Raw genomic sequence first — 22,377 nt, forward strand, 5'->3', positions numbered from 1 at the left:
AAAAGGGTTCAGCAATCTATAGGTCTGTAAGATCGAGGCAGTAACGAAAATGAAACCCTTTGTTAGAGTTCTATCTAGATTGGAAATTGTGTTGATTTTTTGAATTTCAGTTAATTGTCTTTTATGATTCAAAACATTAAAAAAAAAAAGATGCAGTCGCCCCATATTAGCATTGCATAACTTTAATTAACATGCGACTTAAACTAATGATATTGTTATTAACAGACATAAGTGATAGTTACAACGCCTAATTAGAATTTTATCTATTATTTTTGCTAGTTGCTTGCTTGTTTAGGGAACCACATTGAGAGTAATGCCGCATTCATGTCCTGGAAGCTTTTGATGTCAGAATTGGCCACTGTAGATGATTAAATGTGTACCTTTGTTAACTGATTACGGATTTTCTGACTTAGCATCATGTACCATAATCCGAAACAAAGTTTTTTTGACTCTTGATATGTACGGCATCTGAAATACTGTTTAGAGAACATACTGTTTTTTTTACTCTTGATATGTACGGCATCTGAATTGTATCTATTATTGTACTTCTACAGATGGCTGCTGATTCACCAACCTTATTTTCCTCTTCTCCCAATAGTACTCTAGATCATGCAGGACATCATGGGTTATCGGCACCTGCGATAGCTGGGATAGTGGTAGCAGTTGTACTTGTAATTTGTGTTGTTGTTGCTGTGTTCTGCTACTTCCAGAGAAGGAAGAAGAAGCGGTTGGAGATGCTAGTACGTACAGGCAAAGGAATGCAAACTTTGGAAGCTTCGTGCCAGCTGGCTAATCGGATGCAGCCTACAGAAGCTGGTAATGCTGTGCGCCAGCCCACTATTCAGCTGCACAACATCGAAGCTGGTAATTGCTCTTCAAGGGTGGAAGGCGAGTTCTCCTTTGGTTTCCTACAAGAGGTAACGCAAAACTTCAGTGAACAAAATTTGTTAGGCGAGGGGGCATTTGGGAAGGTCTATAGAGGGAAGTTTCCGGACGGGACCGAGGTTGCTGTTGAGAGGCTGAATCTCATATTAGGTGTAGCTGGGTTGATGGCGTTCCAGGCTGAGCTCTCCATTTTGAAGATGACACACAGACACCTCGTATCTGTGATTGGGTTCTGTAACCAAGGCGTTGAGCATCTGATTGTTTACGAATTCATGGAGAGCGGAACACTACACCAAAAGCTCTTTGAGTGGATTGACACTGGTGGCAACCCCATGAGCTGGGATGAGAGGATTGTAGTGGCGCTAGATGTGGCTAAGGGCTTGCACTACCTCCACAGTCTGTCCAGGGAGGCCTTTGTACACAGGGATGTAAAATGTAAAAATATCCTACTTGACAGGGATATGAGGGCCAAAATCTCGGATTATGGCCTGGTGAAGGCAATGACAGATGATGAGAAGTCGGTGGTGACCAAGTTAGCTGGAACTCGTGGATACCTTGCGCCTGAGTACGCAATGACTGGTCATTTGTCGATCAAAGCTGATGTGTATGCTTTTGGCATAGTTCTCTTAGAACTTATTACAGGTCAGACGATAGTGGACGATGGTCAGGCAGGGAAGAATTTGGCAATGCGCTTTCGTCCCGTCTACAAGAGGGGCATGGAGAATGTGAGAGCTTTGGTCGACCGGTCACTCGACCCGGATGCACAGGGCCTTAATGGAGGCTGTGAGGCTTGCAATGGAGTGCACGCGCACTGATCCAAGGGATCGGCCTGGTTTTGCAGAGATTACTGCCAGGCTGGGGCTTGTAGCTGAGAGATGGCCCCAGCATGCAGAGGAAGAGGAGGAAGAAGAAGAAGAAGCTGCTTTTGACAGGGAACGTTTTCTTCGGGATTTGGGTAATGATGGAGAAGGCACCACGGCTTATTACAGCGTCTGGGACTTGGAGCAGGGTCAGTAAGAAGAAACAGAGATCAATCAGCAATTTACGTGGAGAGCTTAGTTTGACTCAACTTGGGGAGTTATGTGCGTGCATAGACTTGGCATTCAAATAAGAAGAGTAGAAAACGTACAATAGGGAATGGTTTTGATGAAAATGAAGTGGTTGAAGGTAATGGAGTCTAAATTTTTTATATGTATATCATTTGATGAGAGGTTGGCATCTAAATCCCTAGGATTCAGCTGCATTTGTGGACAAAGTGAATCACTGCATATAGATGCATTTGGGTTTTTTCTTCTTACCTATTTTTTGTTGTGATCCCCTTAGGAATGAACCAGGTGCATGTAATTAGTTCATTTCATTATTTTAGAGGTTTTATTGACATACCTAATTTCTGGTGGGGTTTTCTAATCCGTAGTGATTTGATTTTAGATGAAAATCATTGATTTTGTTTTGTAGTTTGGGGTTATAAATTTGACATGTTAATTTTGAGTGATTCTGGTTAAGAGACGAAGAAATTAGATCTGAGAATAGTGGTGTGTAAGTGAGTCGTCACCTGCAAACTCAGTCAGTCCGGATCATATTACAAGGGGTAGTGAAATTGAATCAGATTGTGTGAGTACGCTGTTGAAAGCATAATCTGTAGTGTTGTGGGTGAGATAGACGCTAGTAAAAACAATTGGAATGAGATAATGGTTACTAGAGGGTGATTGTGTTGCTGCTTGTGATGCTGTTGCAGTGAGTTTGGAACTAGCTGACTTGGTTCATCCCAGTCAGCTGTCTGACTCAGCTCATCTGACTTGGATGAACCATCCTTTTTTTCGTCACGCAGCCACTGATAATGGAAATGGATGTTCCAATTCTGAGTTTATCCATTTCTTCTCAGAATTCAATTCAGGATCCCCTGTCATCCGACGATGAGCATATGGGTACACGTCCATCATCATTTTTCCCGACTTGGGCCATCCGAGCCCAACTATATTCCCCGATCTTTTTTTACAAAAAAAATAAATAAATGTGGATGCCTCGCAAAACTCTTATTTACTGAGGGTACCTCACATATCCTTCGAATATTGATATAAAGCGTCAAAGCATGGCATTTCAATAATGCTAAAAGTATTACTTTTGTTGACTTAGTGTACTTCAAATTTTTTGGTCCAAACTCATATCAATAAATCGAATTATACACATACGTATAATGTTCCCAACTACTACTGAATCACGAAACATTGACCACACTTTTGGCCGAATTGAACTTTTACGAATCCAAATAATCCATGTACATATATGGCTCTGTATGCTTGACAAATGAAAACTTCATTCTTACCTAGGACCAAAGATGCATGATGTATTCATACCCTTCCGATCATAATGCTAAAAGTGTTGGTGTTGTTTTGTTAGACTTTATGTTGGTTTAGTAACAAATTAGGTTAAGGTTAAGCTAATTTGTGTTTAGTTCCAATCTAAGCTGGATTGGATTAAGTCTATGCCAGATTAAGAATTGATTAGAGATAAATATAGAGATTGTATTAGCTTAATGTTAGTTGAGGTGTCAACCAACTAATGGTGAATGGGTTGGATGACGCATAGCTATCAAGTAATGACTAAGCCCTCTTCAAGCCTCTTGTATATATCTAGAGTTTGTGTTATGCCATAATAATGCTAAAAGTGTTAGTTTAATTTGTCAACTTAATGTTCTTCGGATTTTATGGGACGAACTCATATTAGTAAATCGAATTATAAACATACGTATAACGTTTCGAACTACTACTAAACACGAATCGTTAAACACATTTTTTAGCCCACTCCAACATAAAATCCTGGTTCCGTCGCTGAAGATACTGAAACTATGGTTTTGGAACATTTGGATCGGGTATTTCCATCTGAAGCTGATCTTTCTCAGGATGGGAATGATGTTAGAATAGATACATGGGAATCACGCTTGGCCCAGCTTGGATACTACCAGGAACTTGACCGCAGTCATTCGTAAGTAGTCCCCTTCACCATATATTCTTTTTTTATCCATTTTAAATGATACTTGTTACTCCTTTCGTTACTTTTTAATAGGCTGATTTGGTTTTTAGAGAAAATTAAGATAACCAATCATTGAAAGTGGTCCTCATGACACTTGTCAATAAAAGAAGTGAAGTGAAATGGTCCCCATGACACTTTTCAGCAAAAGAAATATAGTGAAATGGTCCACATGACACTTGTCATAAAAAGAAGTTAAGAGAAAAGTGATCCCACAAAACCAAAATAACATTTGACTTTCCCAATTAGAAAACCATCCTATATTTTTGAAACATTTATTTATAGAAACCAGCCTATTAAAAATTAACGTAGGGAATAATATGAGTTGGTCTGGAAAATTATGCGCAGGATGATATCCAACTTTGAGTTATGTTTCGTGACAGTATCAGTCCTTCAAGGAATTACTACCCTTTACAGTCGGGGTTTACAATATGGCGGTCCAATCAGCATGATATGGTTTCTTCACAGTGTTCATTGGTTTAAGCATGGCTGAGACTTGCTCATCTTACCCTACCTATGGTGGTCTTTACTACTGGAGTGCCAAGCTCCCAGGCCCTAGCTGGGCGCCTTTTGCTTCTTGGTTGACTTGTTGGTACTCTCTAGTCTGCAAATTCATGAATTAACTTCCTTAATTATTGTTCTTGTGCTCCTTATTAACGGATGATGTTTAACTCTATTTTCTTCATCCCTGCAGGTTTAACATGGTTGGCCAGGTAAGCTCAGGGCTTAGAAACAAATTTCATATTTATTCATGCTCCTTCCATTACTTTTTAATAGGCTGGTTTCTGTAAATAAATGTTTCAAAAATATATGATGGTTTCCTAATTGGGAAAGTCAAATGTTACTTTGGTTTTGTGGGACCACTTTTCTCTTAACTTCTTTTTATGACAAGTGTCATGTGGACCATTTCACTATATTTCTTTTGCTGACAAGTGTCATGGGGACCATTTCACTTTACTTCTTTTATTGACAAGTTCATGAGGACCACTTTCAATGATTGGTTATCTTAATTTCCTTAATTTTCTCTAAAAACCAAAGCAGCCTATTAAAAGTAGCGGAGGGAGTAATTTTTATGGTTCTGATGATGGATTTCCTTGCGTTGGGCCAATACGAAAAGTGTGGATTTCTCTCTGGCTCAAATGGTTGAAGTAATAATTCTACTTAGCACAGGTGGAAAGAATGGTGGTGGGTATTTAGCTTCTAAGTACGTATTAATTTGTATATATGGAGGAATTTTGTTCGTCCATGGCGTCTTAAACATGAACCATTAATTGGGGGATAAAAAAAGGAATTGGGGGATATAAGAAAAGGACAAAAATTGGTTCCAGATATCAATTCGGGGTCACCCCTTTCTAAGTATTTTACGTATTATCTAATCTACCCCTCACTAATCAGGATTAGTGATTAATAATAATTAGTAAAATTTTAAGATTTTTGATAAATGATTAGTGTGTGTTTTATTTGAATTTGGGTGAGTGAAGTGAGAGTAGAAGGAGGGAAAAATATTTTTGAGTGGAAATTTTTTTGTAAAAATGGAAGATGATTGTGAGGAGAGAATTGCAGCTGCTGAATCTTTAGCTCTACTACAACAAGGAGCTAACGACAACAACTCTCAATTGCAACTCTTTGTTAAGCCAACACTCTTGAATGATGATTTTGACGAGTATGGAGAGTTTTTCAAAGAAGCTACAAAAGAAAGTAAACTTGCACAACATGTAAGCATCCCCAATACACAGGTAACGCTGCTAGGAGGTTGAAAAATCGGTTTTTTTTCTTTAAACCCGCCATTTTTTCAACTGTAAAACCTCGGTGCTGGCATGGTCGTAGTATGAATACCATGCCGGCAGACGCGTTACCGGCATAATATTCATACTACGACCATGCTGGTAAAGCGATATCCCCCAATTTGAATATTGATCCGGCATAGTATTCCACCAAAAAACTATGCCGATACGCGGTTACCTTTTTACCTACCAAGGAATATACTACGGAATATTAAACTTGTATGGTTTCATTGATAGGTTACCATGCCGGAACTGCATGAAAAACATACAGGAAACATTTCCATGTAAACCCAAAAACCGGAATGGAAAATTAATAACCATCAACGCCGGAACCAGTTACCGGCGTGGTACCATCAATTTCGAGAATGCCGGTAGTGGAACCGGCGTTGTTGAGTTTCAAATTTACAATACCGGCACCTACAAAAAAACATACAGGAATAAATGTTTTCCAGAGCTAAATACCGGCATTATATATCAATTAATTGGAATGCCGGTAGCGTGTACCGACTTGGGATAATAAATTACGACAGTGTTGGCACCTTGTTTTCCGGCGTTGCTGTCTAATGAATAATGTATGTCGGAATATGTTTCAAATTTGGTCTTCATTTTGGGTTAAGTTCGACAATGCCAGAACATTGGTCGAGCATGCCGGTACTTGTTTCCGGCATAGTGTTTTAATTTCGTTTGGAACTAATTTTCGTTCATTCTTTAGGTGGTGACATATATTGATCCAACAAATGCAAAGCCGCTTTATCGGGATACGTCGGAATACTATAAAATACCTCCGGTATGTGACCAAAAAATACTTTACTAATGGATTGCTAGTAATGAACCTTCTAATGAATGTGAAATTGATCTTATGTAGGGAATAATAGATCGAAATGAAGCAATCGCTTGGGCTAAAGAGACGTCTCTTAAGAACATGTGTGTGTTGGTGAGGAATATCGAACGTTCAAAGAGGCGTTTTGAGATGGCTTGCGAGAGAAGTGGGAAATACAAGGAGAAGAATAGCCACAAGAGAAAGGATTATTTATATCCAAAGAAGACTAATAGGGTATACAAGACTCGTACGAGGAAGAATGATTGCCCGTTTAAGCTTGTTTTGCATTTAAATGACATGAACAATTGGGATTGTGAGGTTTTGTGTGGCTGTCATAACCACCGGGATCCGAAAGATTTTGTTGGTCACTCCCTAGTTGCGAAGCTGAAACCTCATGAGTTCGAGGATGTAAAGAGATTGACCAAAGCACTTATCAAGCCGAGACAAATTCTCAGAGGCTTCAAGGAAAACGATGAGTCCAACGTGTCTTCTCTACGTACAATTTATAGCGCACAAGAAACTATTAGAAGGGTGGAATGGGAAGGGAGGTCCGCTATGCAAGAATTTGAGAAGATGGCTTGGGATTACAACTACACGCGTATCATTAAAAGAGGGTCGGACGAGAAGCCCTTCAAATATTCATTTCGCATCCTTTGCTTTCACAATTGGCAAATACATGTTGTGGTGTTCTTATGATGGATTGTACCTACAAGACAAACAAATACAATATTCCGTTGTTCAACATCGTGGGGCAAAACTCGGACAAGGTAACATTCACATTAGCTTGGTGTTTAATGGAAAACGAGAGGGACTATAATTATCATTCGGCATTACGAAAATTGAAATTATTCTTTCGGGAAAATCAACTTCAAAGGGTGATCGTAACCGATCAAGATGATGCATTATTGAAAGCAATATCCGACGTTTTCCGGACGCACAAAATTTCCCATGTACATATCATATACGTCAAAATATCATAAAAACATGCCATGTCTTTTTTGAACCCACTAAGGCGGATATTAAGAAGAGAATGATTGTTCAACTAGAGGAAGATGTTCGAAAGAACAAACTATCCTCCGAAGAAGAAGAAGATGAGAGAGGCAAGATAAAGGAACGAGTGGACAAAGAACATGTGGAAAATCATAAAAAGTGGTTGGAATTTCTAAGAGATTGGGAGAAAGTTTATTGGTCTCTTACCGAGGTTATGTACGAAAAGAGATTGGAGAAGTTTATTGCCGATTGGAACGAAGTTTATCCGACTGCCGTCTGGTATTGTCGGACTCAATGGTTGGACAATTTCAAGGGAAAATTTGTGCGTGCATGGACAAACCGGTATAGACACTTCAAGACTGAAGCAACTAGTGCAGCGGAGTCCGCTCATGGGAGATTTAAATATCTTATCCAGTCCGGTCAAGGAAATGTGGTTACGGTCACCGAGGCAATGAAGCAATACTTTAAGGCTGATATCAATAGGATCAAGGTGGCTTTTGAGAAAAGCTCAATAGAAAGGATGACTCAATTTCTTCGTTATCGTAAGTTGATCCAAGGAATAGAATTCATCGTATCTCATTGGGCAATAAAACATATGATGAGACAAATGGAATATGAGAAAAATTACGGAAAACCGGGTGATGTGTGTATTTGTCCCGACATGTGCTCATTGGGGCTTCCGTGTCGTCATATGCTTGTGAAGTATGAAGAAGTGATACCTATTGAGGTTATTGATCCGTTTTGGAAGCAACTATATTTCAACCCTCCTCCTTCGGGAGATCCCGGGCAATCTCCATGGGATACGAACGAAGCAAAGGAATTCTACGAAGCTTACACACGTGGCACCTCGGTAAGCCGACAAGTCTTGTTGAGCCAACTAAGGATAATTACTCGTCCATGGATCACACAAAGCGAAGATCCAGAAAAGAGAGATCCAATAGGTAGACCCCAAACTAAAACGTCAAGGAGAAAACAAATGGTAGAATTGAAAGGAATGACTCAACGTGAAGAAGAACGCGCAGCAAGTGAGAAACGAGATCTAACCGCAAGTGAGATTTTGGAACAAAGGTTCGTGGAAGTGCAGACTCCAAACAAAAGAGGTAGGTCGAGGAAGGAACCGCTATCAAGTCAACAACAAACGAAGGATTCCGTATCCACACCAAAAGACAACTCATCGGAGGTTCCAATGAAGAGGGGTAGGCCGCCAAAGGTATCAACATCAGGTTACAAATAACAATAAGGTGAACATGCCGAAGCCATACCCATAGTCGATCTAGCGGAGGTTCCAAGGAAAAGGAGTAGGCCACCAAAGGTATCAACATCAAGTGACAAAGAAGAAAAAGGTGCGCATTCCGAAGCCATACCCATAGTCGATCTAGCGGAGGTTCCAAGGAAAAGGGGTAGGACTCCAAAGGTATCATCATCAAGCGACATAGAACAACAAGGTGACGAGGCAAAGTTGGTAACAAACCCAAGTGATATCAAAGTTGATGTAGTTTTAGTTCCAAGGCGAAGGGGTAGGCCAAGGAAGTACGGACTCCCATCACATATCGAAGACAGTGCAAGTGTAGAGATTCCAAGGCGAAGGGGTCGTAAACTATGAGAGTATTGTTCTCATTTGATTGGCATTTAGGAAAGTCATGAGAGAATTTCTGATAAGATGTATCCGTGAGACCTTTCTGCTTGTACCCAAGTTGGCGCATTACACGTCGAGGTTTGTGCATAACAAATCCTTTTGGATGAAATAACGGTCCGTTGTAAAATGAAACATTGTCACGCCTTTCGAAGTGAACTCCACTGGCATTCCTATATGGGTCAAACACAACATCTTGGGTAGCCATCGAATCCAAAGCCAATCTCATTGCTAATAACCGTTTCTTGTTATTAGGCCTTGGGGTATTGTTGAAGAAGTATTTCTTAGCTAGAGGTCTATTCTATGGATAATCAGGGACAACCTCCAATCCTTTATACTGTATGAACAATTTTGTAAAGTGTTCATAAGCCCATACCTGCGCCAATGAAAGATCGTTCCAATGAAATATATAAGAAAATAAATAATTGGAAACTAACAATTTTAATGAAAACAATCAAAAAATAAGTAGTTCACTATACCTGAATTACAGTGAAATTCCCATTAAATTGACGGGCATAAGCCTTTGAACTCGACGCATTTCTGCCAAAAAATGTGCCAAGAAAGCAGTGCCCCATGAATACTCATGAACCTTTTCCAACGGATCCAAGTATTGTAGGTTGTTCATATGCGCCCTGTTACCATTAGCGTCAGGGAATATAGCGGAGCCCAAGATGAACAACATATAAGCAGCGACAGTTTGTTGAACTTGTTCGGGATTCAATTCCTTGTTCTTCGTGTTCCCAAACAATTCAACGAGTTTGATGAATGTGATGGTCTTTGTTTGGGAACGCTTTGTCTTGTACATATTTTCCAAAGTGGTTTCCTTGTCCCATCCAAACAACTTAGAAGTCAGATCATAGATCTTGTCCCATCCAAGGTCCTTAGAGTCATCTCCTACCTTAACGGCTTTCCCAAGAACCTCTAGACCTATTATCCTTTGGACATCTTCATGGATAATGGTCATCTCGCCAAAAGAAAAATGCATGATATCAGTTTCACCAAAAAACCGCTCCAAAAAGAAGTTCGCCGTGACGGTATCAGTGGCCACATAATTTTTAATCGCGGGATACAACGCAGATTTTTTGACTATTGCTTTAACAACGACGCACTCATGCTTCAAAGGCCATAAGTCCGTCTGTTGATGACGGCTAACACGGAAGGCTTGTTTGTGGTCCTATAAAAACACACCAAACTTAATTCAATTCACTTGACCACAGATAAATAATACAATAACAAGATAAATAATATAATAAGAAGATGCAAACGTCTTACATAAGATTGATAGATCCAACGAGCCCAAGAGTGTTTGTAAGCAAATAAGAGTTGCGGGTTTATCGGTTCACCCCAATGTTTGTCGTCATCGCGGTTTGGAATCATGTCATATTTATCAGGAAGGTGGTCTGGGGTTGCCTTTTCATTATCCCCAGGGGCTTCAACTCCGACACCAGTATGTCCCAAGCCACCTGCTTGCGAGGATGAGACACCTGCTCGTTCCGGTACAGGTAATTGTTCCCACTCAGCATCATCATCACTGCTGGTTGAGTCGCTTATAGGTTGATCCCGAATTGTCACCTTAGCAGTACCCGGATCAGGACGGCTACGTCGAGAAGACCTACGTTTTGGTTCTACAACAACTTTTCCTTTTCATTTGTTCTTTTTTTCTGCTGTTGACCTATGTTCCAATATGTAAACTGAGTTAAATAATCACAACCGACATATATGTTGAACATAACATCAATGCCGGTTCTTGATAGCGGCATGGTATATATTTACAAATCCATGCTGGTTGTCTTGAATTTTAGACACGGAATTAACAATTTTTTGTAAGGAAAACCGGCATAGAACTTTCACATATAGACACTGCCGGCACTGTTGCCGGCATTGTAAGATATGTATTGTTTATGCCGGAACATTTTAATTTCAATATAGAGTTTTTAACAAAAGAGGCTAACGAAAACGGCATACTATTGATCAAATATACAACGCCGGAAACGGAAACCGGCATGGTATTCAATTAATTTTTCATGCCGACAGGGTCATGCAATAAAATAGGGATTCAAGACATATAATCTGGAATGATTTTCAAATTGAATTCTACCGCGAATCAAACATGTAACTAAAATACAAATTTTAATTTCAAAATTTACTTATAGTGTAGAAGAAAGACTAAATATACAAGTTTCACTTTGGATAAACCCTAAAAATACTTCAATTCAACATATACATCACTTACCGGAGCAATTGTGTTATTTCAGCCTCACCAACAGACTCTTCAGGCTCCTCCATTTCTTGCGCTTTTGATTTCGATTTACCACCATCATCAGCATATTCTTCAGGATTGGTTATGGGTTTTTCACGAGGTTTTCGACGACCCACTGTCTTTGGTATAGAAGATGAAACAAAATGGGAGAGTGACTAGAAAGGGAGATTGAATAATTTCCTTTCTATAACCGTCACTTAAATAGAATGAAGGAGTTTGTAACCGGCGCATAAAATGGTATTAAGGATTTTATAAACGTCAAATAAGTGGAATAAAATAGTTTGTAACCGTCAAATTAGTGATATGAAGTAGTTTGTAACTGCCACATAACTTGTGTTTGTAACCGTCAGAATGCCGGCATGGAAAGATGGCAAAATTAAGTGTCGGTACTGGTGACATTAAGTTTCAATTTGTTACCATAAAACCGGCACAGTATGCTGATCACATTTCAACGCCGGTAGTGATTCTTGATTCATTATTAACGCGTCTCCAAAAGGTTTAAGCAAGCAAACTGACCCAAATTGGGCTTCATAATACTAAGGAAATAAACTAAAAAATATTAAACACATAAACAACGTTACACATAAACATTAAAAACATTAAATGAAAGATTTCAAGCTAATTACAATTAACATCATTTCTTGGTACGAGATTCAACAAACAATGCGACTTCGAAATGCCTAAAAGGCTCTTTTCTCCACTTGGTATATGCTTCCTGAGATTGATACCTATTATCTCGGTATCTTGCGAGAAACTCATTGTATTTGCGACACAATATTATGTGGGCAATTGTCCGATTCGCTACAAACTCATCCCCATAATCCATTTTGCGTTTCTTGCACTTACCGTCATATAACCTCGACATATAAGGACCATCCGCAACAAGACCCCAAAAAAGGTTTGAAGGGCGGTGGTCTTCCGGCAAATTCGAAACTATGAAATAATTATTAATCCATTCGGTTTCTTCCTCAACATCCGCTTCTATGCATGCTTGTTTTACACGCTCGATTATCTCTTTAGTTTCTTTGCGATATTTTTCTTGTATTGCTTGCTCTTCTTCTACTCTTTTCCTTCTAAGTATCTCTTCTTCCATTGTGGCAAGTGATTTGGTGGTTGACTCCTTCCTTTTAGGTTTTTCTAGTATCATGGGAATTGAGTTGGTGGTGGACGATGATTGATTCCCTATCGGAGTGGATTTGTTTTTTTTTCATATAAAAAATCTCTGAAATCGGTAGTTCATGATTTCTTTGCCATGAGAGAGATGTAGTGGAGGTCACCCAATAATTTTTTTGAGGTATCAACTGCAATAAGTGTATCCATTCCTTTAAATAGATGAGGAAACAACGGCTCTTTTCCACTTTAACATTCCAACATTGTCAGTATCTTAGATCCCACGCCGGAAATGGTCTTTACTGGTTTATGGTTCAAAAATTAGCCGTTATGCACTGAATGCTCTATTCCGGCAGTGAACGTTATATTTTCGACAATGTCGGAAACGATTGCCGGCACGCTAATGTATATAACTAAAAAGCAGGAACATTTTTTATTGCACTCAGAGTTTTGACACTTAATTCCGGTATATAATAATATAAAATATCCATGCCGGTACTAGGTACCGGCATGGAAATATGCAAACATAAAATTCCGGAAATGTAATTTATTTGAAATTTAATCCTTGTTTACGGAACAACGAATGCACTTAGCATGTGCATCAAGCCTTTGAACCCCTAGGCGACCCTAGCGGACGAGTTATAGTCTCGTGAGGGTTTACATAGAGATCTATCCACAAAACCTACACACCAAATTCTAAAGCCATCAATCTTCGTCCGAAGACGATACACCCTCCATCATCTCCGGGGCATACTCTGGGATTTTGGATTCCGTGAATTGGTAGCTTGAATCGAATGCGAATGCTTCCCCCTTTTCCTCCAAGTAGCGCGCTTTGACGGCTTCGTTCTACAAAAACATAACACAAACTTACTTGGTTAGTGGTGTTTAATATGAAGATCAAACAACATGGATCACGTAAAATAAACCACAACAATACTTACAAATTGCTCAATGGACAAGTTAAAGTGGGGATCATTGAAAATTGGTTTTTGGTTTCTAAATAAGCAAGTATCGCACTTTCGATGACTTGGTGCCTATCATGAATCTTTTTAACACTTCTTCTATTGGGATTCCCAAACTCTTGCATATATTTGTTGTATACCTTACCCCAAAAGGTCACGGAATCAACCCTTACGGAGGACTGGCTCCTAGCTCGAGTTTCCGCGTACCAAGCTTTGGTGATCGAAAAATCTTCATTTGAATCAAAGGATGCCATTCTTTGTATGTTGAGGTATTGGTAGAGTTAGAAATATTATATAATGATATCATCTTTTTAGAGTATATGGAACCAGGTGTGTGTTGTTTTGTAGGGAGAAAAGTGTATTTATAGGATGGTGCCCAAATATGGTCGTTATTGTACTTGCAAAAATTTGAATTTTTAATTTGCTGGCATATTAATAAGGATAAACGACGAGCCGGAAGTTGGAGCCGGCGTTGTTTCGTATATATCATCAGTGCCGGTACCTGGTTTATCATACACATAAACAATATATTGCTTGACACTTTATACCGGCATGTAATAAATATACAAAATCCATGCCGGTACCAAGAACCGACATGGAATTATGTAAACATAGAATGCCGGAAATATAATTTATTTCAAACGTAATCCTTGTCGACGGAACAACGAATGCACTTAGCACATGCATCAAGCCTTTAAACCCCTAGGCGACCCTAGTGGACGAGTTATAGTCTCGTGAGGGTTTACATAGATATCTACCCACAAAACCTTACGAAATACCTAACCAAATGCCCTAAAAACCTGAGCAAACACCACTAAACTATCAATCTTCTTAAAAAGAATCCGTCTCTGATTCACCCAGCTGGTGGTACTCCGTGACTTTGGTTACAATATGGTTGACTTTGGCTTCAAACATGAATGCTTCCCCCTTTTCTTGTAAGTAACACGTTTTCACGGCTTGATGCTACAAAAACAACACACAAACTTTGTTTGTTTCATTAAATTTGAAAATGAGTAGATTATGTCGAATTAATCATAAAGATACTTATGAGTTGTTGAAGGGACAATGTATTGCGGGTAGCGTGATTGATCTGGTGTTTCATTTTTAGATACTCAACCACCGCATTTAGGATGATGTCGTGGCGTTCCTCGATTTGTTTGGCAGTTCTTCCTTTCGGGTTACCGTAATCGTGAATAAATTTGTTAAAAATATTCAACCACATGGAATCCCGCGTGTTGTTATCTATAGTTGAAGGACGAGTTTCGGCATACCATGCTTGGGTGATTGCTAAATCTTCCTCCGAGTCGAACGATGCCATTTGTTGTATATAAGATTAGGTACTATACTAAGCTATTTATAGATAATTATTCTAGGGTTTAGGTTTTCTAAGTTAAGAGGCTCAAGGAAATATATAAACACATGAGTTTTGGACTTTTGGGCCCAAGTATTATCTCACTTTATATAGAGAAAAACCTCAACGACTTTTTTTTTAAAATCACCAAACCCGACATTGAGGTAATTGTGACATAAGCTGCCGGCAACAAGTACCGGTACAGTTTTGACATAAGCTAACCATGCCGGTACAAGGGAATTTCTTCACAGAGATTGGGCCAAATATGCAACCATTACTGGCATGTTTGTACAACAACATTCAATGCCATTACAAAGAACCGGCATTGGATCTATAATAGCGACTATGCCGGTGTTTGTGAAATTAAAAAAAAAACGGCTAGTTTTTTGAAAAATAAGACCGTTGGTGATTCATTTGTATATAATACCCCCCATTCCTTGAGAAAAATCTACACAAACCACTCACCAAATAACAAAAATCCTTCTCTCAAGAAAGCAAGCACGGTTAAATCTTCACAAGGGATGAGAGATTCATCATCTAGCTCTATTTGCAAAGTAAGTAGAATAAACTTTACTAACAATATAATCTTCACTACTATGACACATAACTAATATAATCTTCTCTTACAGAGTCATCATTGCAAGTAGAGCTGGCAAACGGGCGGGTCGGGGCTGGCTTGTGACCAACCCGCGGGTTACGGATTAAAACAAGCCTAAGCTTGCGGGTTGATATTCTTCACGGGTTGTCATTTCTTCAACCCATGCCCGTAACGGGTAAAACCTGCGGGCTCACGGGTTAGCCCGTAAAATTAAATATTAAAAATTTAAACTTAATTATAAGTATTAATTTATGACATAATTTCCAAATTAATCAAAGGGACTTGAGCCCAAAATCAATTACATCCATCTGATTAAGCTATTTGTGCAATTAACGAATTCAAGATCAAGAAAACAACCCATAATTTATCATACAAATCGCAACAACTTTCTCAACACAGAATATCAAGGTTAGTAAAGATTATATGAAAAGGATGAAGTACTTTAAATTCCATTAGATATTATATCGTCAGAAACAACATATGGATCAAAATTCATACGAATCTCATTTAATGATTTAAAAAATCTTCATCGTCTTCTTTACCAAAAATCTTCATTGTCTGCTTTAGTTTCTTCTTCTGAGAGACGATGTTGCCCCATCAATCAAAAATAAAAAAGTAATAGATTCAAGAATTGAACTGGAAAAGTAGCATAAAATCTACTAGATAAAACAACCACAGTTGAACAACATGGAATCAAAGAAAAGATTCATAATGATTCTTATAATAAAACCCTAACTCTAAATTCATCCTGAGTTTACAATAATTATCTTCTTTTTTCTGTAAACCAATCTTCAAATAAGAATAATTATTTTCTTCTTCATCTCACGATCTTAAAACCCATCTTGAATTTGATAATCAATCCTCAACTCACAAAACTCTAATTTATCTTCTCTACATTACTTCGCCCTTTTGAGTCGGAATCAATTTATCGACTCAACAACACTACCAACAACCATACTTCGATCTATATTTTCTCAATTTCGTACTCAATCTTAACCACAGAGAAAACCCTAACTTTTTTCCTTTTCAATTCACAGCTTCGTCATCATCTTCTTTTTATTTAATTAACTTCAGTAACACCATTATTAACACCAACAAAACCTTTCCCCTCAACTCTCGGTCTCAATCTCTCACTATCATCTCTAATTCTCCACCAGCCGAAGAACACAGAAGAAGAGAACGAGCAGAAGAAGAAAAGAGAATGATGTTTTAGGTTTAACATTTCCTTTTTATACCTTAAACGTAAAGATATGATTAACCCTAGATAATCTGACGGTAAGGATTAAATATAACTTATTAATTAAGCACTGTGGACGGGTTTACGGGTTGTACCCACGGATTTACGGTCCGGGACGGGTTAGCCCGTTTTCCTACAAGCCGACATTTCTCCAACCCTAACCCGACTTGTTTAGACACCAGCCGAGCCGGGTGCGGGTTTTTTAAGGGCCGGGAAAACCCGCGGGTTTTGCTTGTTTGCCAGATCTAATTGCAAGTTTCAAATTTGCAAGTCACCTTCTCATCTAGCCGTGGATTGTCCTTTTATTTATGCAAAGTGTAGAAGCTGTGATGGGACACGCCGGTTTTGGATTGCAAAAACTGATGATGCTGAAAATGGAAGAATGTTTCTAAGGTTTTTGAATCACCCAAAGTGCGATGAGTCTCAATGGTTTGACAAAGCTGTTGAACTAGCAGAGTCAAGAGAAAACCACAAGGGCCAATGCAAGCCTATCGATGGGTGTGATGGGTGTTATATGAAGAGAAAGGAATATGTTGAAAGAGAAGAAGAACCAATGAAGATGATCCTTGACACCCCCATCTCGGACGATGTCTTCGAACAGATTCGGGAAACGCTCAAAGGTTCCGCAATTGTTTAAAAGGGATGGAAATCATTAATCTTTACCCAAATGTAATCCATTCTATGTTTTTTTAGCATGTTTTAATTTAAAGTATCAAATCCAATGTAATAGACTTCTTAAGAATGAAATAAAAGAACATTCGAAATGGATTTATACTCAAAACTAGAAGACTGTTGGCATAGAAGCAACCAATATTACAGTGCCGGTTTTCTGTCGACTATGAAAATTTGGGAAAAAATCATAAAACCGGCATAGCTTGTAGAAAAACGACTATGCCGATACCTTCCAATTTCTATACAGGAACATGAAATTTTTAATCTTCTAGTTCCGGTATGGTTTTATGAAACATTTCCTTGCCGGTACCAGAAACCGGCAATGAACTGTAATTTTCTCGCATGCCGGAACCTGTACCGGCGTTGTTCAACCAAAGTTTTTCCATGCCGGAAGCTGTAGTAACTAAATCTTGCAAAAATAACATTTCACTAGAAATCTAAACATGTTCAACATAAAGCAATCACACGAAACCTAAACATGTTCAACACAAACCAAACAACTGGATTCTGCTTAAATGTTCTTAATCCAGGTAACATAAACTAAAAGCAAACCAAACAACTAAAGAGTTAACCATGAGGTACAAAAGAGAAAAAGTTTGTAATTGTTCAAGACGTAACAACCACCATCCATACAAAGAAACACAATTAAATAGTTAATCAATTGGTCTTTTGCTTCTTTTGTGACGTTTTTTTTCCTAATTTCACCGAACAAATCCCTTGCACTAGGGTCGGTTTCTTCAATTTTATCAAGCTTCTCCATGAATTCCTTCACTTCTTCATTGGATAGCCCCGCTCATTCATCGTACTTTCAACATAACTGCTTCGTCAACTTGCCAAGCCGACGCCGCTAGTTTCATACATACAACACATAATTAGTATATATATGGTAATATAAGATTATGTGTATATTAAACGACTAAGTAATTAAAAATACTTACTAGCAATCCAACGATCTTATTAAGTTGGGAGATCGTAGGTGGTGCCAGTGCGGGAGTTGGAACGTGAGGGTGTTTCCGGGGTGGAACTTGGACGTCATCCGGGCGGACGACAAAAGGATGTGACCATTGCAGGTAATCTTCCATGTAGTCTGCATCAACCTCATCACCGTTTTCCGCAATGTCCCACTTATCCCACTGACTATATCTACCAAACGACGTGGTTCCCTATCCCTCCAATCTGTTGGATCCGGTTTTGGATTATACTCTACATGCAACCGATTAGGAGTTGAAAAGCACCGAGAAAGGTCAAGAAAAAAACATTCAAAAGAGTCCGTCTTTATATGTGATAATTTCTTGAATTCAAGTTGGCGCATCACACGTGTAGGATTGGCCATAACGTATCCTTTTGGGTGGAACAACGACCCATGGTAGAATGCAACGTTAGCATACCTCAAAACTTGGCGGTTTCCTCTAACCTCCTTGTAAGGGTCGAATACAACATCTTGGGTACTCATCGCGTCCAAATCCAACCTCAGATCGATCAGTCGACCTATGTTACCGGGCTTCGGAGTGTTGTTGAACTCGTATTTCCTATTTATAGGCGTATCGGTTTCGGGAAGGTCTTTGATCTTCAAGGAGGTCCAGTCCTTGAACAAGGTGTGGAAGTGTACATAAGACCACACCTATTCCAAGATGAAGCAATAAGTTTTGATTCTAAGTTCACGATAAGAGTACATGTGAACAATATACATAATAACATAAGTTTAAAAACAAAATTACCTGCAATAGAGTGAAATTCCCGACAAATTGGTTGGTTTTAACCTTAGAGGCCCTTCTCATCTCCATCATCAAATGTGCCATTACCGCGGTGCCCCAAGAATAACCATAGACATCTTCCAACGGATCCAAGTACTGAAGGTAGTTCGCACTAACCCTGTTGCCATTAGTATCAGGGAATACCCTAGTGCCAAAGATGTATAACAGGTATGCAACGACAGTATAACGAATTTCTTCAGGGTCCCATCCATCCGCCAAACTTCTTTGCTTTGTTATTTTAAACTTCTTCTTAAGTAGCGTCAACTTGATTGTCTTTGTCCTACCAGACTTGGATTCATAAAATCTCTCCACAGAAGTTTTGTAGTCCCAACCCAACAGCTTCTTAGTCAGAGCGTGCAACTTCGACCATTCTAGGTCCAGAGACTCAACTCCTTCTGCAATTGATTTTCCGGTAACGTTCAAGCCTAGAGTGTTCTGAACATCATCAGGGATGAAGGTCATCTCCCCAAAAGGGAAGTACATGGTATCGGTTTCACCATGATACCTTTCGACGAAGCAATTGACAGTCACATAATCACGAGGTTTGACCTTTCCGTTGGAGACTTCCTGTCTAATTTTTCAGGTTTTACTATGTGTCTAGCAGCTTGTACATCTCGGATACCTGAATCATATTACAGGTTGACATGCTCATATTGTTCACTCAAGGGTCATGAACTATCAAAGTGTTACAAGTATAAACACAAATTGAGACATGTCAACAAAATTCAACGAAGAGAAAATCGATTAGCAAACAAGCTCAAACTTGTTCAGAAGACCGCTAAGGTATGTAAGATTTTATCTTCGTCAAAGAAGTTAGTTTCCAAGGATAAGGCAAGACCATTGAAAAGGGATATGGTGGACAGATTATTTTTCACCCAGCACAACTTAAAGTGTGTCGGTGAGTGCATCTTGTCTCATGTTCCTGATCAAAAGAGACAAAATTCTGCACATCTCAGGCTTTTGAAAAAGAAAAATGGTTTTAAATTTGTTTTCTTTTCTTTTTGAGCTTTTCCTGTTTTGCAAGATTGGAATTTTTCCATATCTAATTGATATTGGAAAGGTCTTCCCTGGTTAATTAATAAAAGAGGTTTAAAATTGACAATTCAGCCTTTTATAGGGTATGAGTTCTGCATACGTGAATCCTTTGAAGCGCATAAAGGTTCCGTAACCCTACATTACTTTTTCCTTCCCTGAAACTCTTTTTTAAATTAAGACTGCTTGTTGAAGTGTGATTTCCTCTCACAAATCCGTACGCTTATGGATACTTCAAGCATCATGTCTTCCGATGGAAAAGATGTCAATATGATTGTAAGCCATCAATCACGAAGGAAAAAGAGAGATTCTCCGTTACCTCCAACTTTGAAAGAAAAAGAAGGAATGTGAGGATGCCAAGAGTTGTTCCTTCAAATTCTCAGAAGTTTTCTGATGTTCTTGAAGAGTTGAAGGAGACAAGAAAGAATATTCAACAAATAAAGTCTTGTGTTATGAGAACTCTCGAAATTCAAAAGGCCCTGATTCGACATCTTCAGCCTAGAATGTTTGTTGGAATTGACTCCTTTCTTCACAAACCATATGTTCCCATGGCTGTTGACTACAAGGAGTTCGAAGACGATAAAGAATTTTTCAGAGGTCTCAATGTCTAGGAAACTTCTTATGAGAATTTTATTCTTGTGTTTTAAGAAGAATAAATAGAGTTTGAAATAACCAATATTGTGATTACACATAGATATGTCCAATGTTTTCATCTTCAATATTTTTAGATTTATTTGTTTAAATTCTAAAGTTGGTTTGGAAGATAATTTTGCAGTATTAATCTTTATGGTTTTATATATTGCAACTTGTATTGGGATATGTGTGTTTGCGTCCGTGAACCGTGATTGTCCCATACGTGAACAAAATTTAAGCCTTTTATGTCATTATGAAAATATTGATGGAAGAAAGGATGAACTTTTGTTTACAAAGATTAAGTCTATTTATGTCATTATGCAAATAGTGATGAAAGATAGAATTAATCTTTGTTTATTCCGCAGTTTTGATCTTCTCTGATCCATATTTTTATGTATATACTGTGTGGCTCCGTAAGTTCTCTTATGTTGAGCATTTCCGATCGAATTAATCATGGGTTCTCTTGTGGTTAACTTAATTAAGTATTTTGGATACAAATTCATATTCTTATGTGATTTATTGTTGTCCAAAGAAATCCTTCTTTTTTGTGAAAGTAAGGTCGCTCTTGTTGTTCTTTCGGGAATGACATTTTATGGGGGAGAGTTCTTAACTGAACTTGTGCTTAATTTCCAAGTCTTTGTGGGGAGTGTGGCTGTGGAATATTGTAGGGGTTATCTTGTATCTTTATAAACTCCTTGATGAATGCATTTAGTTTCGGTTATATGATTGTATCTAAAAAGTTGATATGTGTTTTTTCTTGGTCATGAAATGTCTCTATGGAAATTTCATTAGGATCCCACTAGTTTTCGTACCTTTGCCAATTTTATTGACAAAAAAGGGGAGAATTAACGTGTATTTCACACTACAAACACATATGGTTTTCGGATCATTATGTAAGGGGGAGTGATACATATCACCATATTATTTTTATCGAAGTTGTGATACAATTGAACTTTGATGTTGTGTAATTATACTATGACACTGTGTAACAATGATTGGGAGCTTTTGTTTTCTCATTTTTATGGATACGGATCTTCAACAACGATGATGCTACATTTAATATCTTTGGAATCATTGGAGTACTTGGAAGTGACGAATATTTCCAGTAATGTTGAAGAACCAAGGAGATCATGCATGTTGAAGAGAAGCTGCAAAGTTTTTTATTTTGTATTCCATGTGTATTGATAGTTCTGTCACTAAATTTGACAAAGGGGGGATTGTTAAAGCACTGCTCGGTCGAAATCGCAAGCGTTGCTATCTCAAGCTTGTTTGTCAAGTTTAGTTTTCAAAACTATAAGTCTTGATTTCTAATCTACTTATAGCTAATTCTCGGACTAGGATAGAAAGTGTAGTTGAGCTCTAGACTCCACGGCGTTCATCATACAAAGACGAAAAACTACTCAAGGAACTGGTGGAACTTCATCTACTAAAAGGTATGTGGAGACTTGAACTTATATATCACTCAAAAGTATATCTAATTTATCTCCTATTTTGAGACAAAAGTCGTACTGCTATATAGACTTCGACTATACACATTTTCTATTTCGAGCCGAAAGTCATGTTGATTATTTCAATATCTTGAAAATTGCTTTGATGAAAAATAGTGTGTGAATAACATCTATTTAACAT

The 22,377-nt window shown here is 38.4% G+C and overlaps 1 protein-coding gene across 1 annotated transcript; it reads left to right on the forward strand.

Annotated features, from left to right (window-relative positions):
- Positions 1-554: 554 nt before the first annotated feature.
- On the forward strand, positions 555-1,902 carry LOC113352806 (receptor-like kinase TMK4). Its single transcript, XM_026596577.1, has 2 exons — positions 555-1,668; positions 1,754-1,902. Exons 1-2 carry the CDS (start codon positions 555-557, stop codon positions 1,900-1,902), a joined length of 1,263 nt encoding a protein of 420 aa, XP_026452362.1.
- Positions 1,903-22,377: the final 20,475 nt, after the last annotated feature.

This window comes from Papaver somniferum, chromosome 2 (genome assembly GCF_003573695.1).
Source record: "Papaver somniferum cultivar HN1 chromosome 2, ASM357369v1, whole genome shotgun sequence".
NCBI classification, from domain to species: domain Eukaryota; kingdom Viridiplantae; phylum Streptophyta; class Magnoliopsida; order Ranunculales; family Papaveraceae; genus Papaver; species Papaver somniferum.

Excerpts from the sequence above, each read along its gene's own strand:
- LOC113352806 (XM_026596577.1), top strand. The coding sequence starts at position 555 with ATGGCTGCTGATTCACCAACCTTATTTTCCTCTTCTCCCAATAGTACT. Across the intron at positions 1,669-1,753 it reads ACAGGGCCTTAATGGAGGCT|CTGAGAGATGGCCCCAGCAT; the intron begins GTGAGGCTTGCA and ends TGGGGCTTGTAG.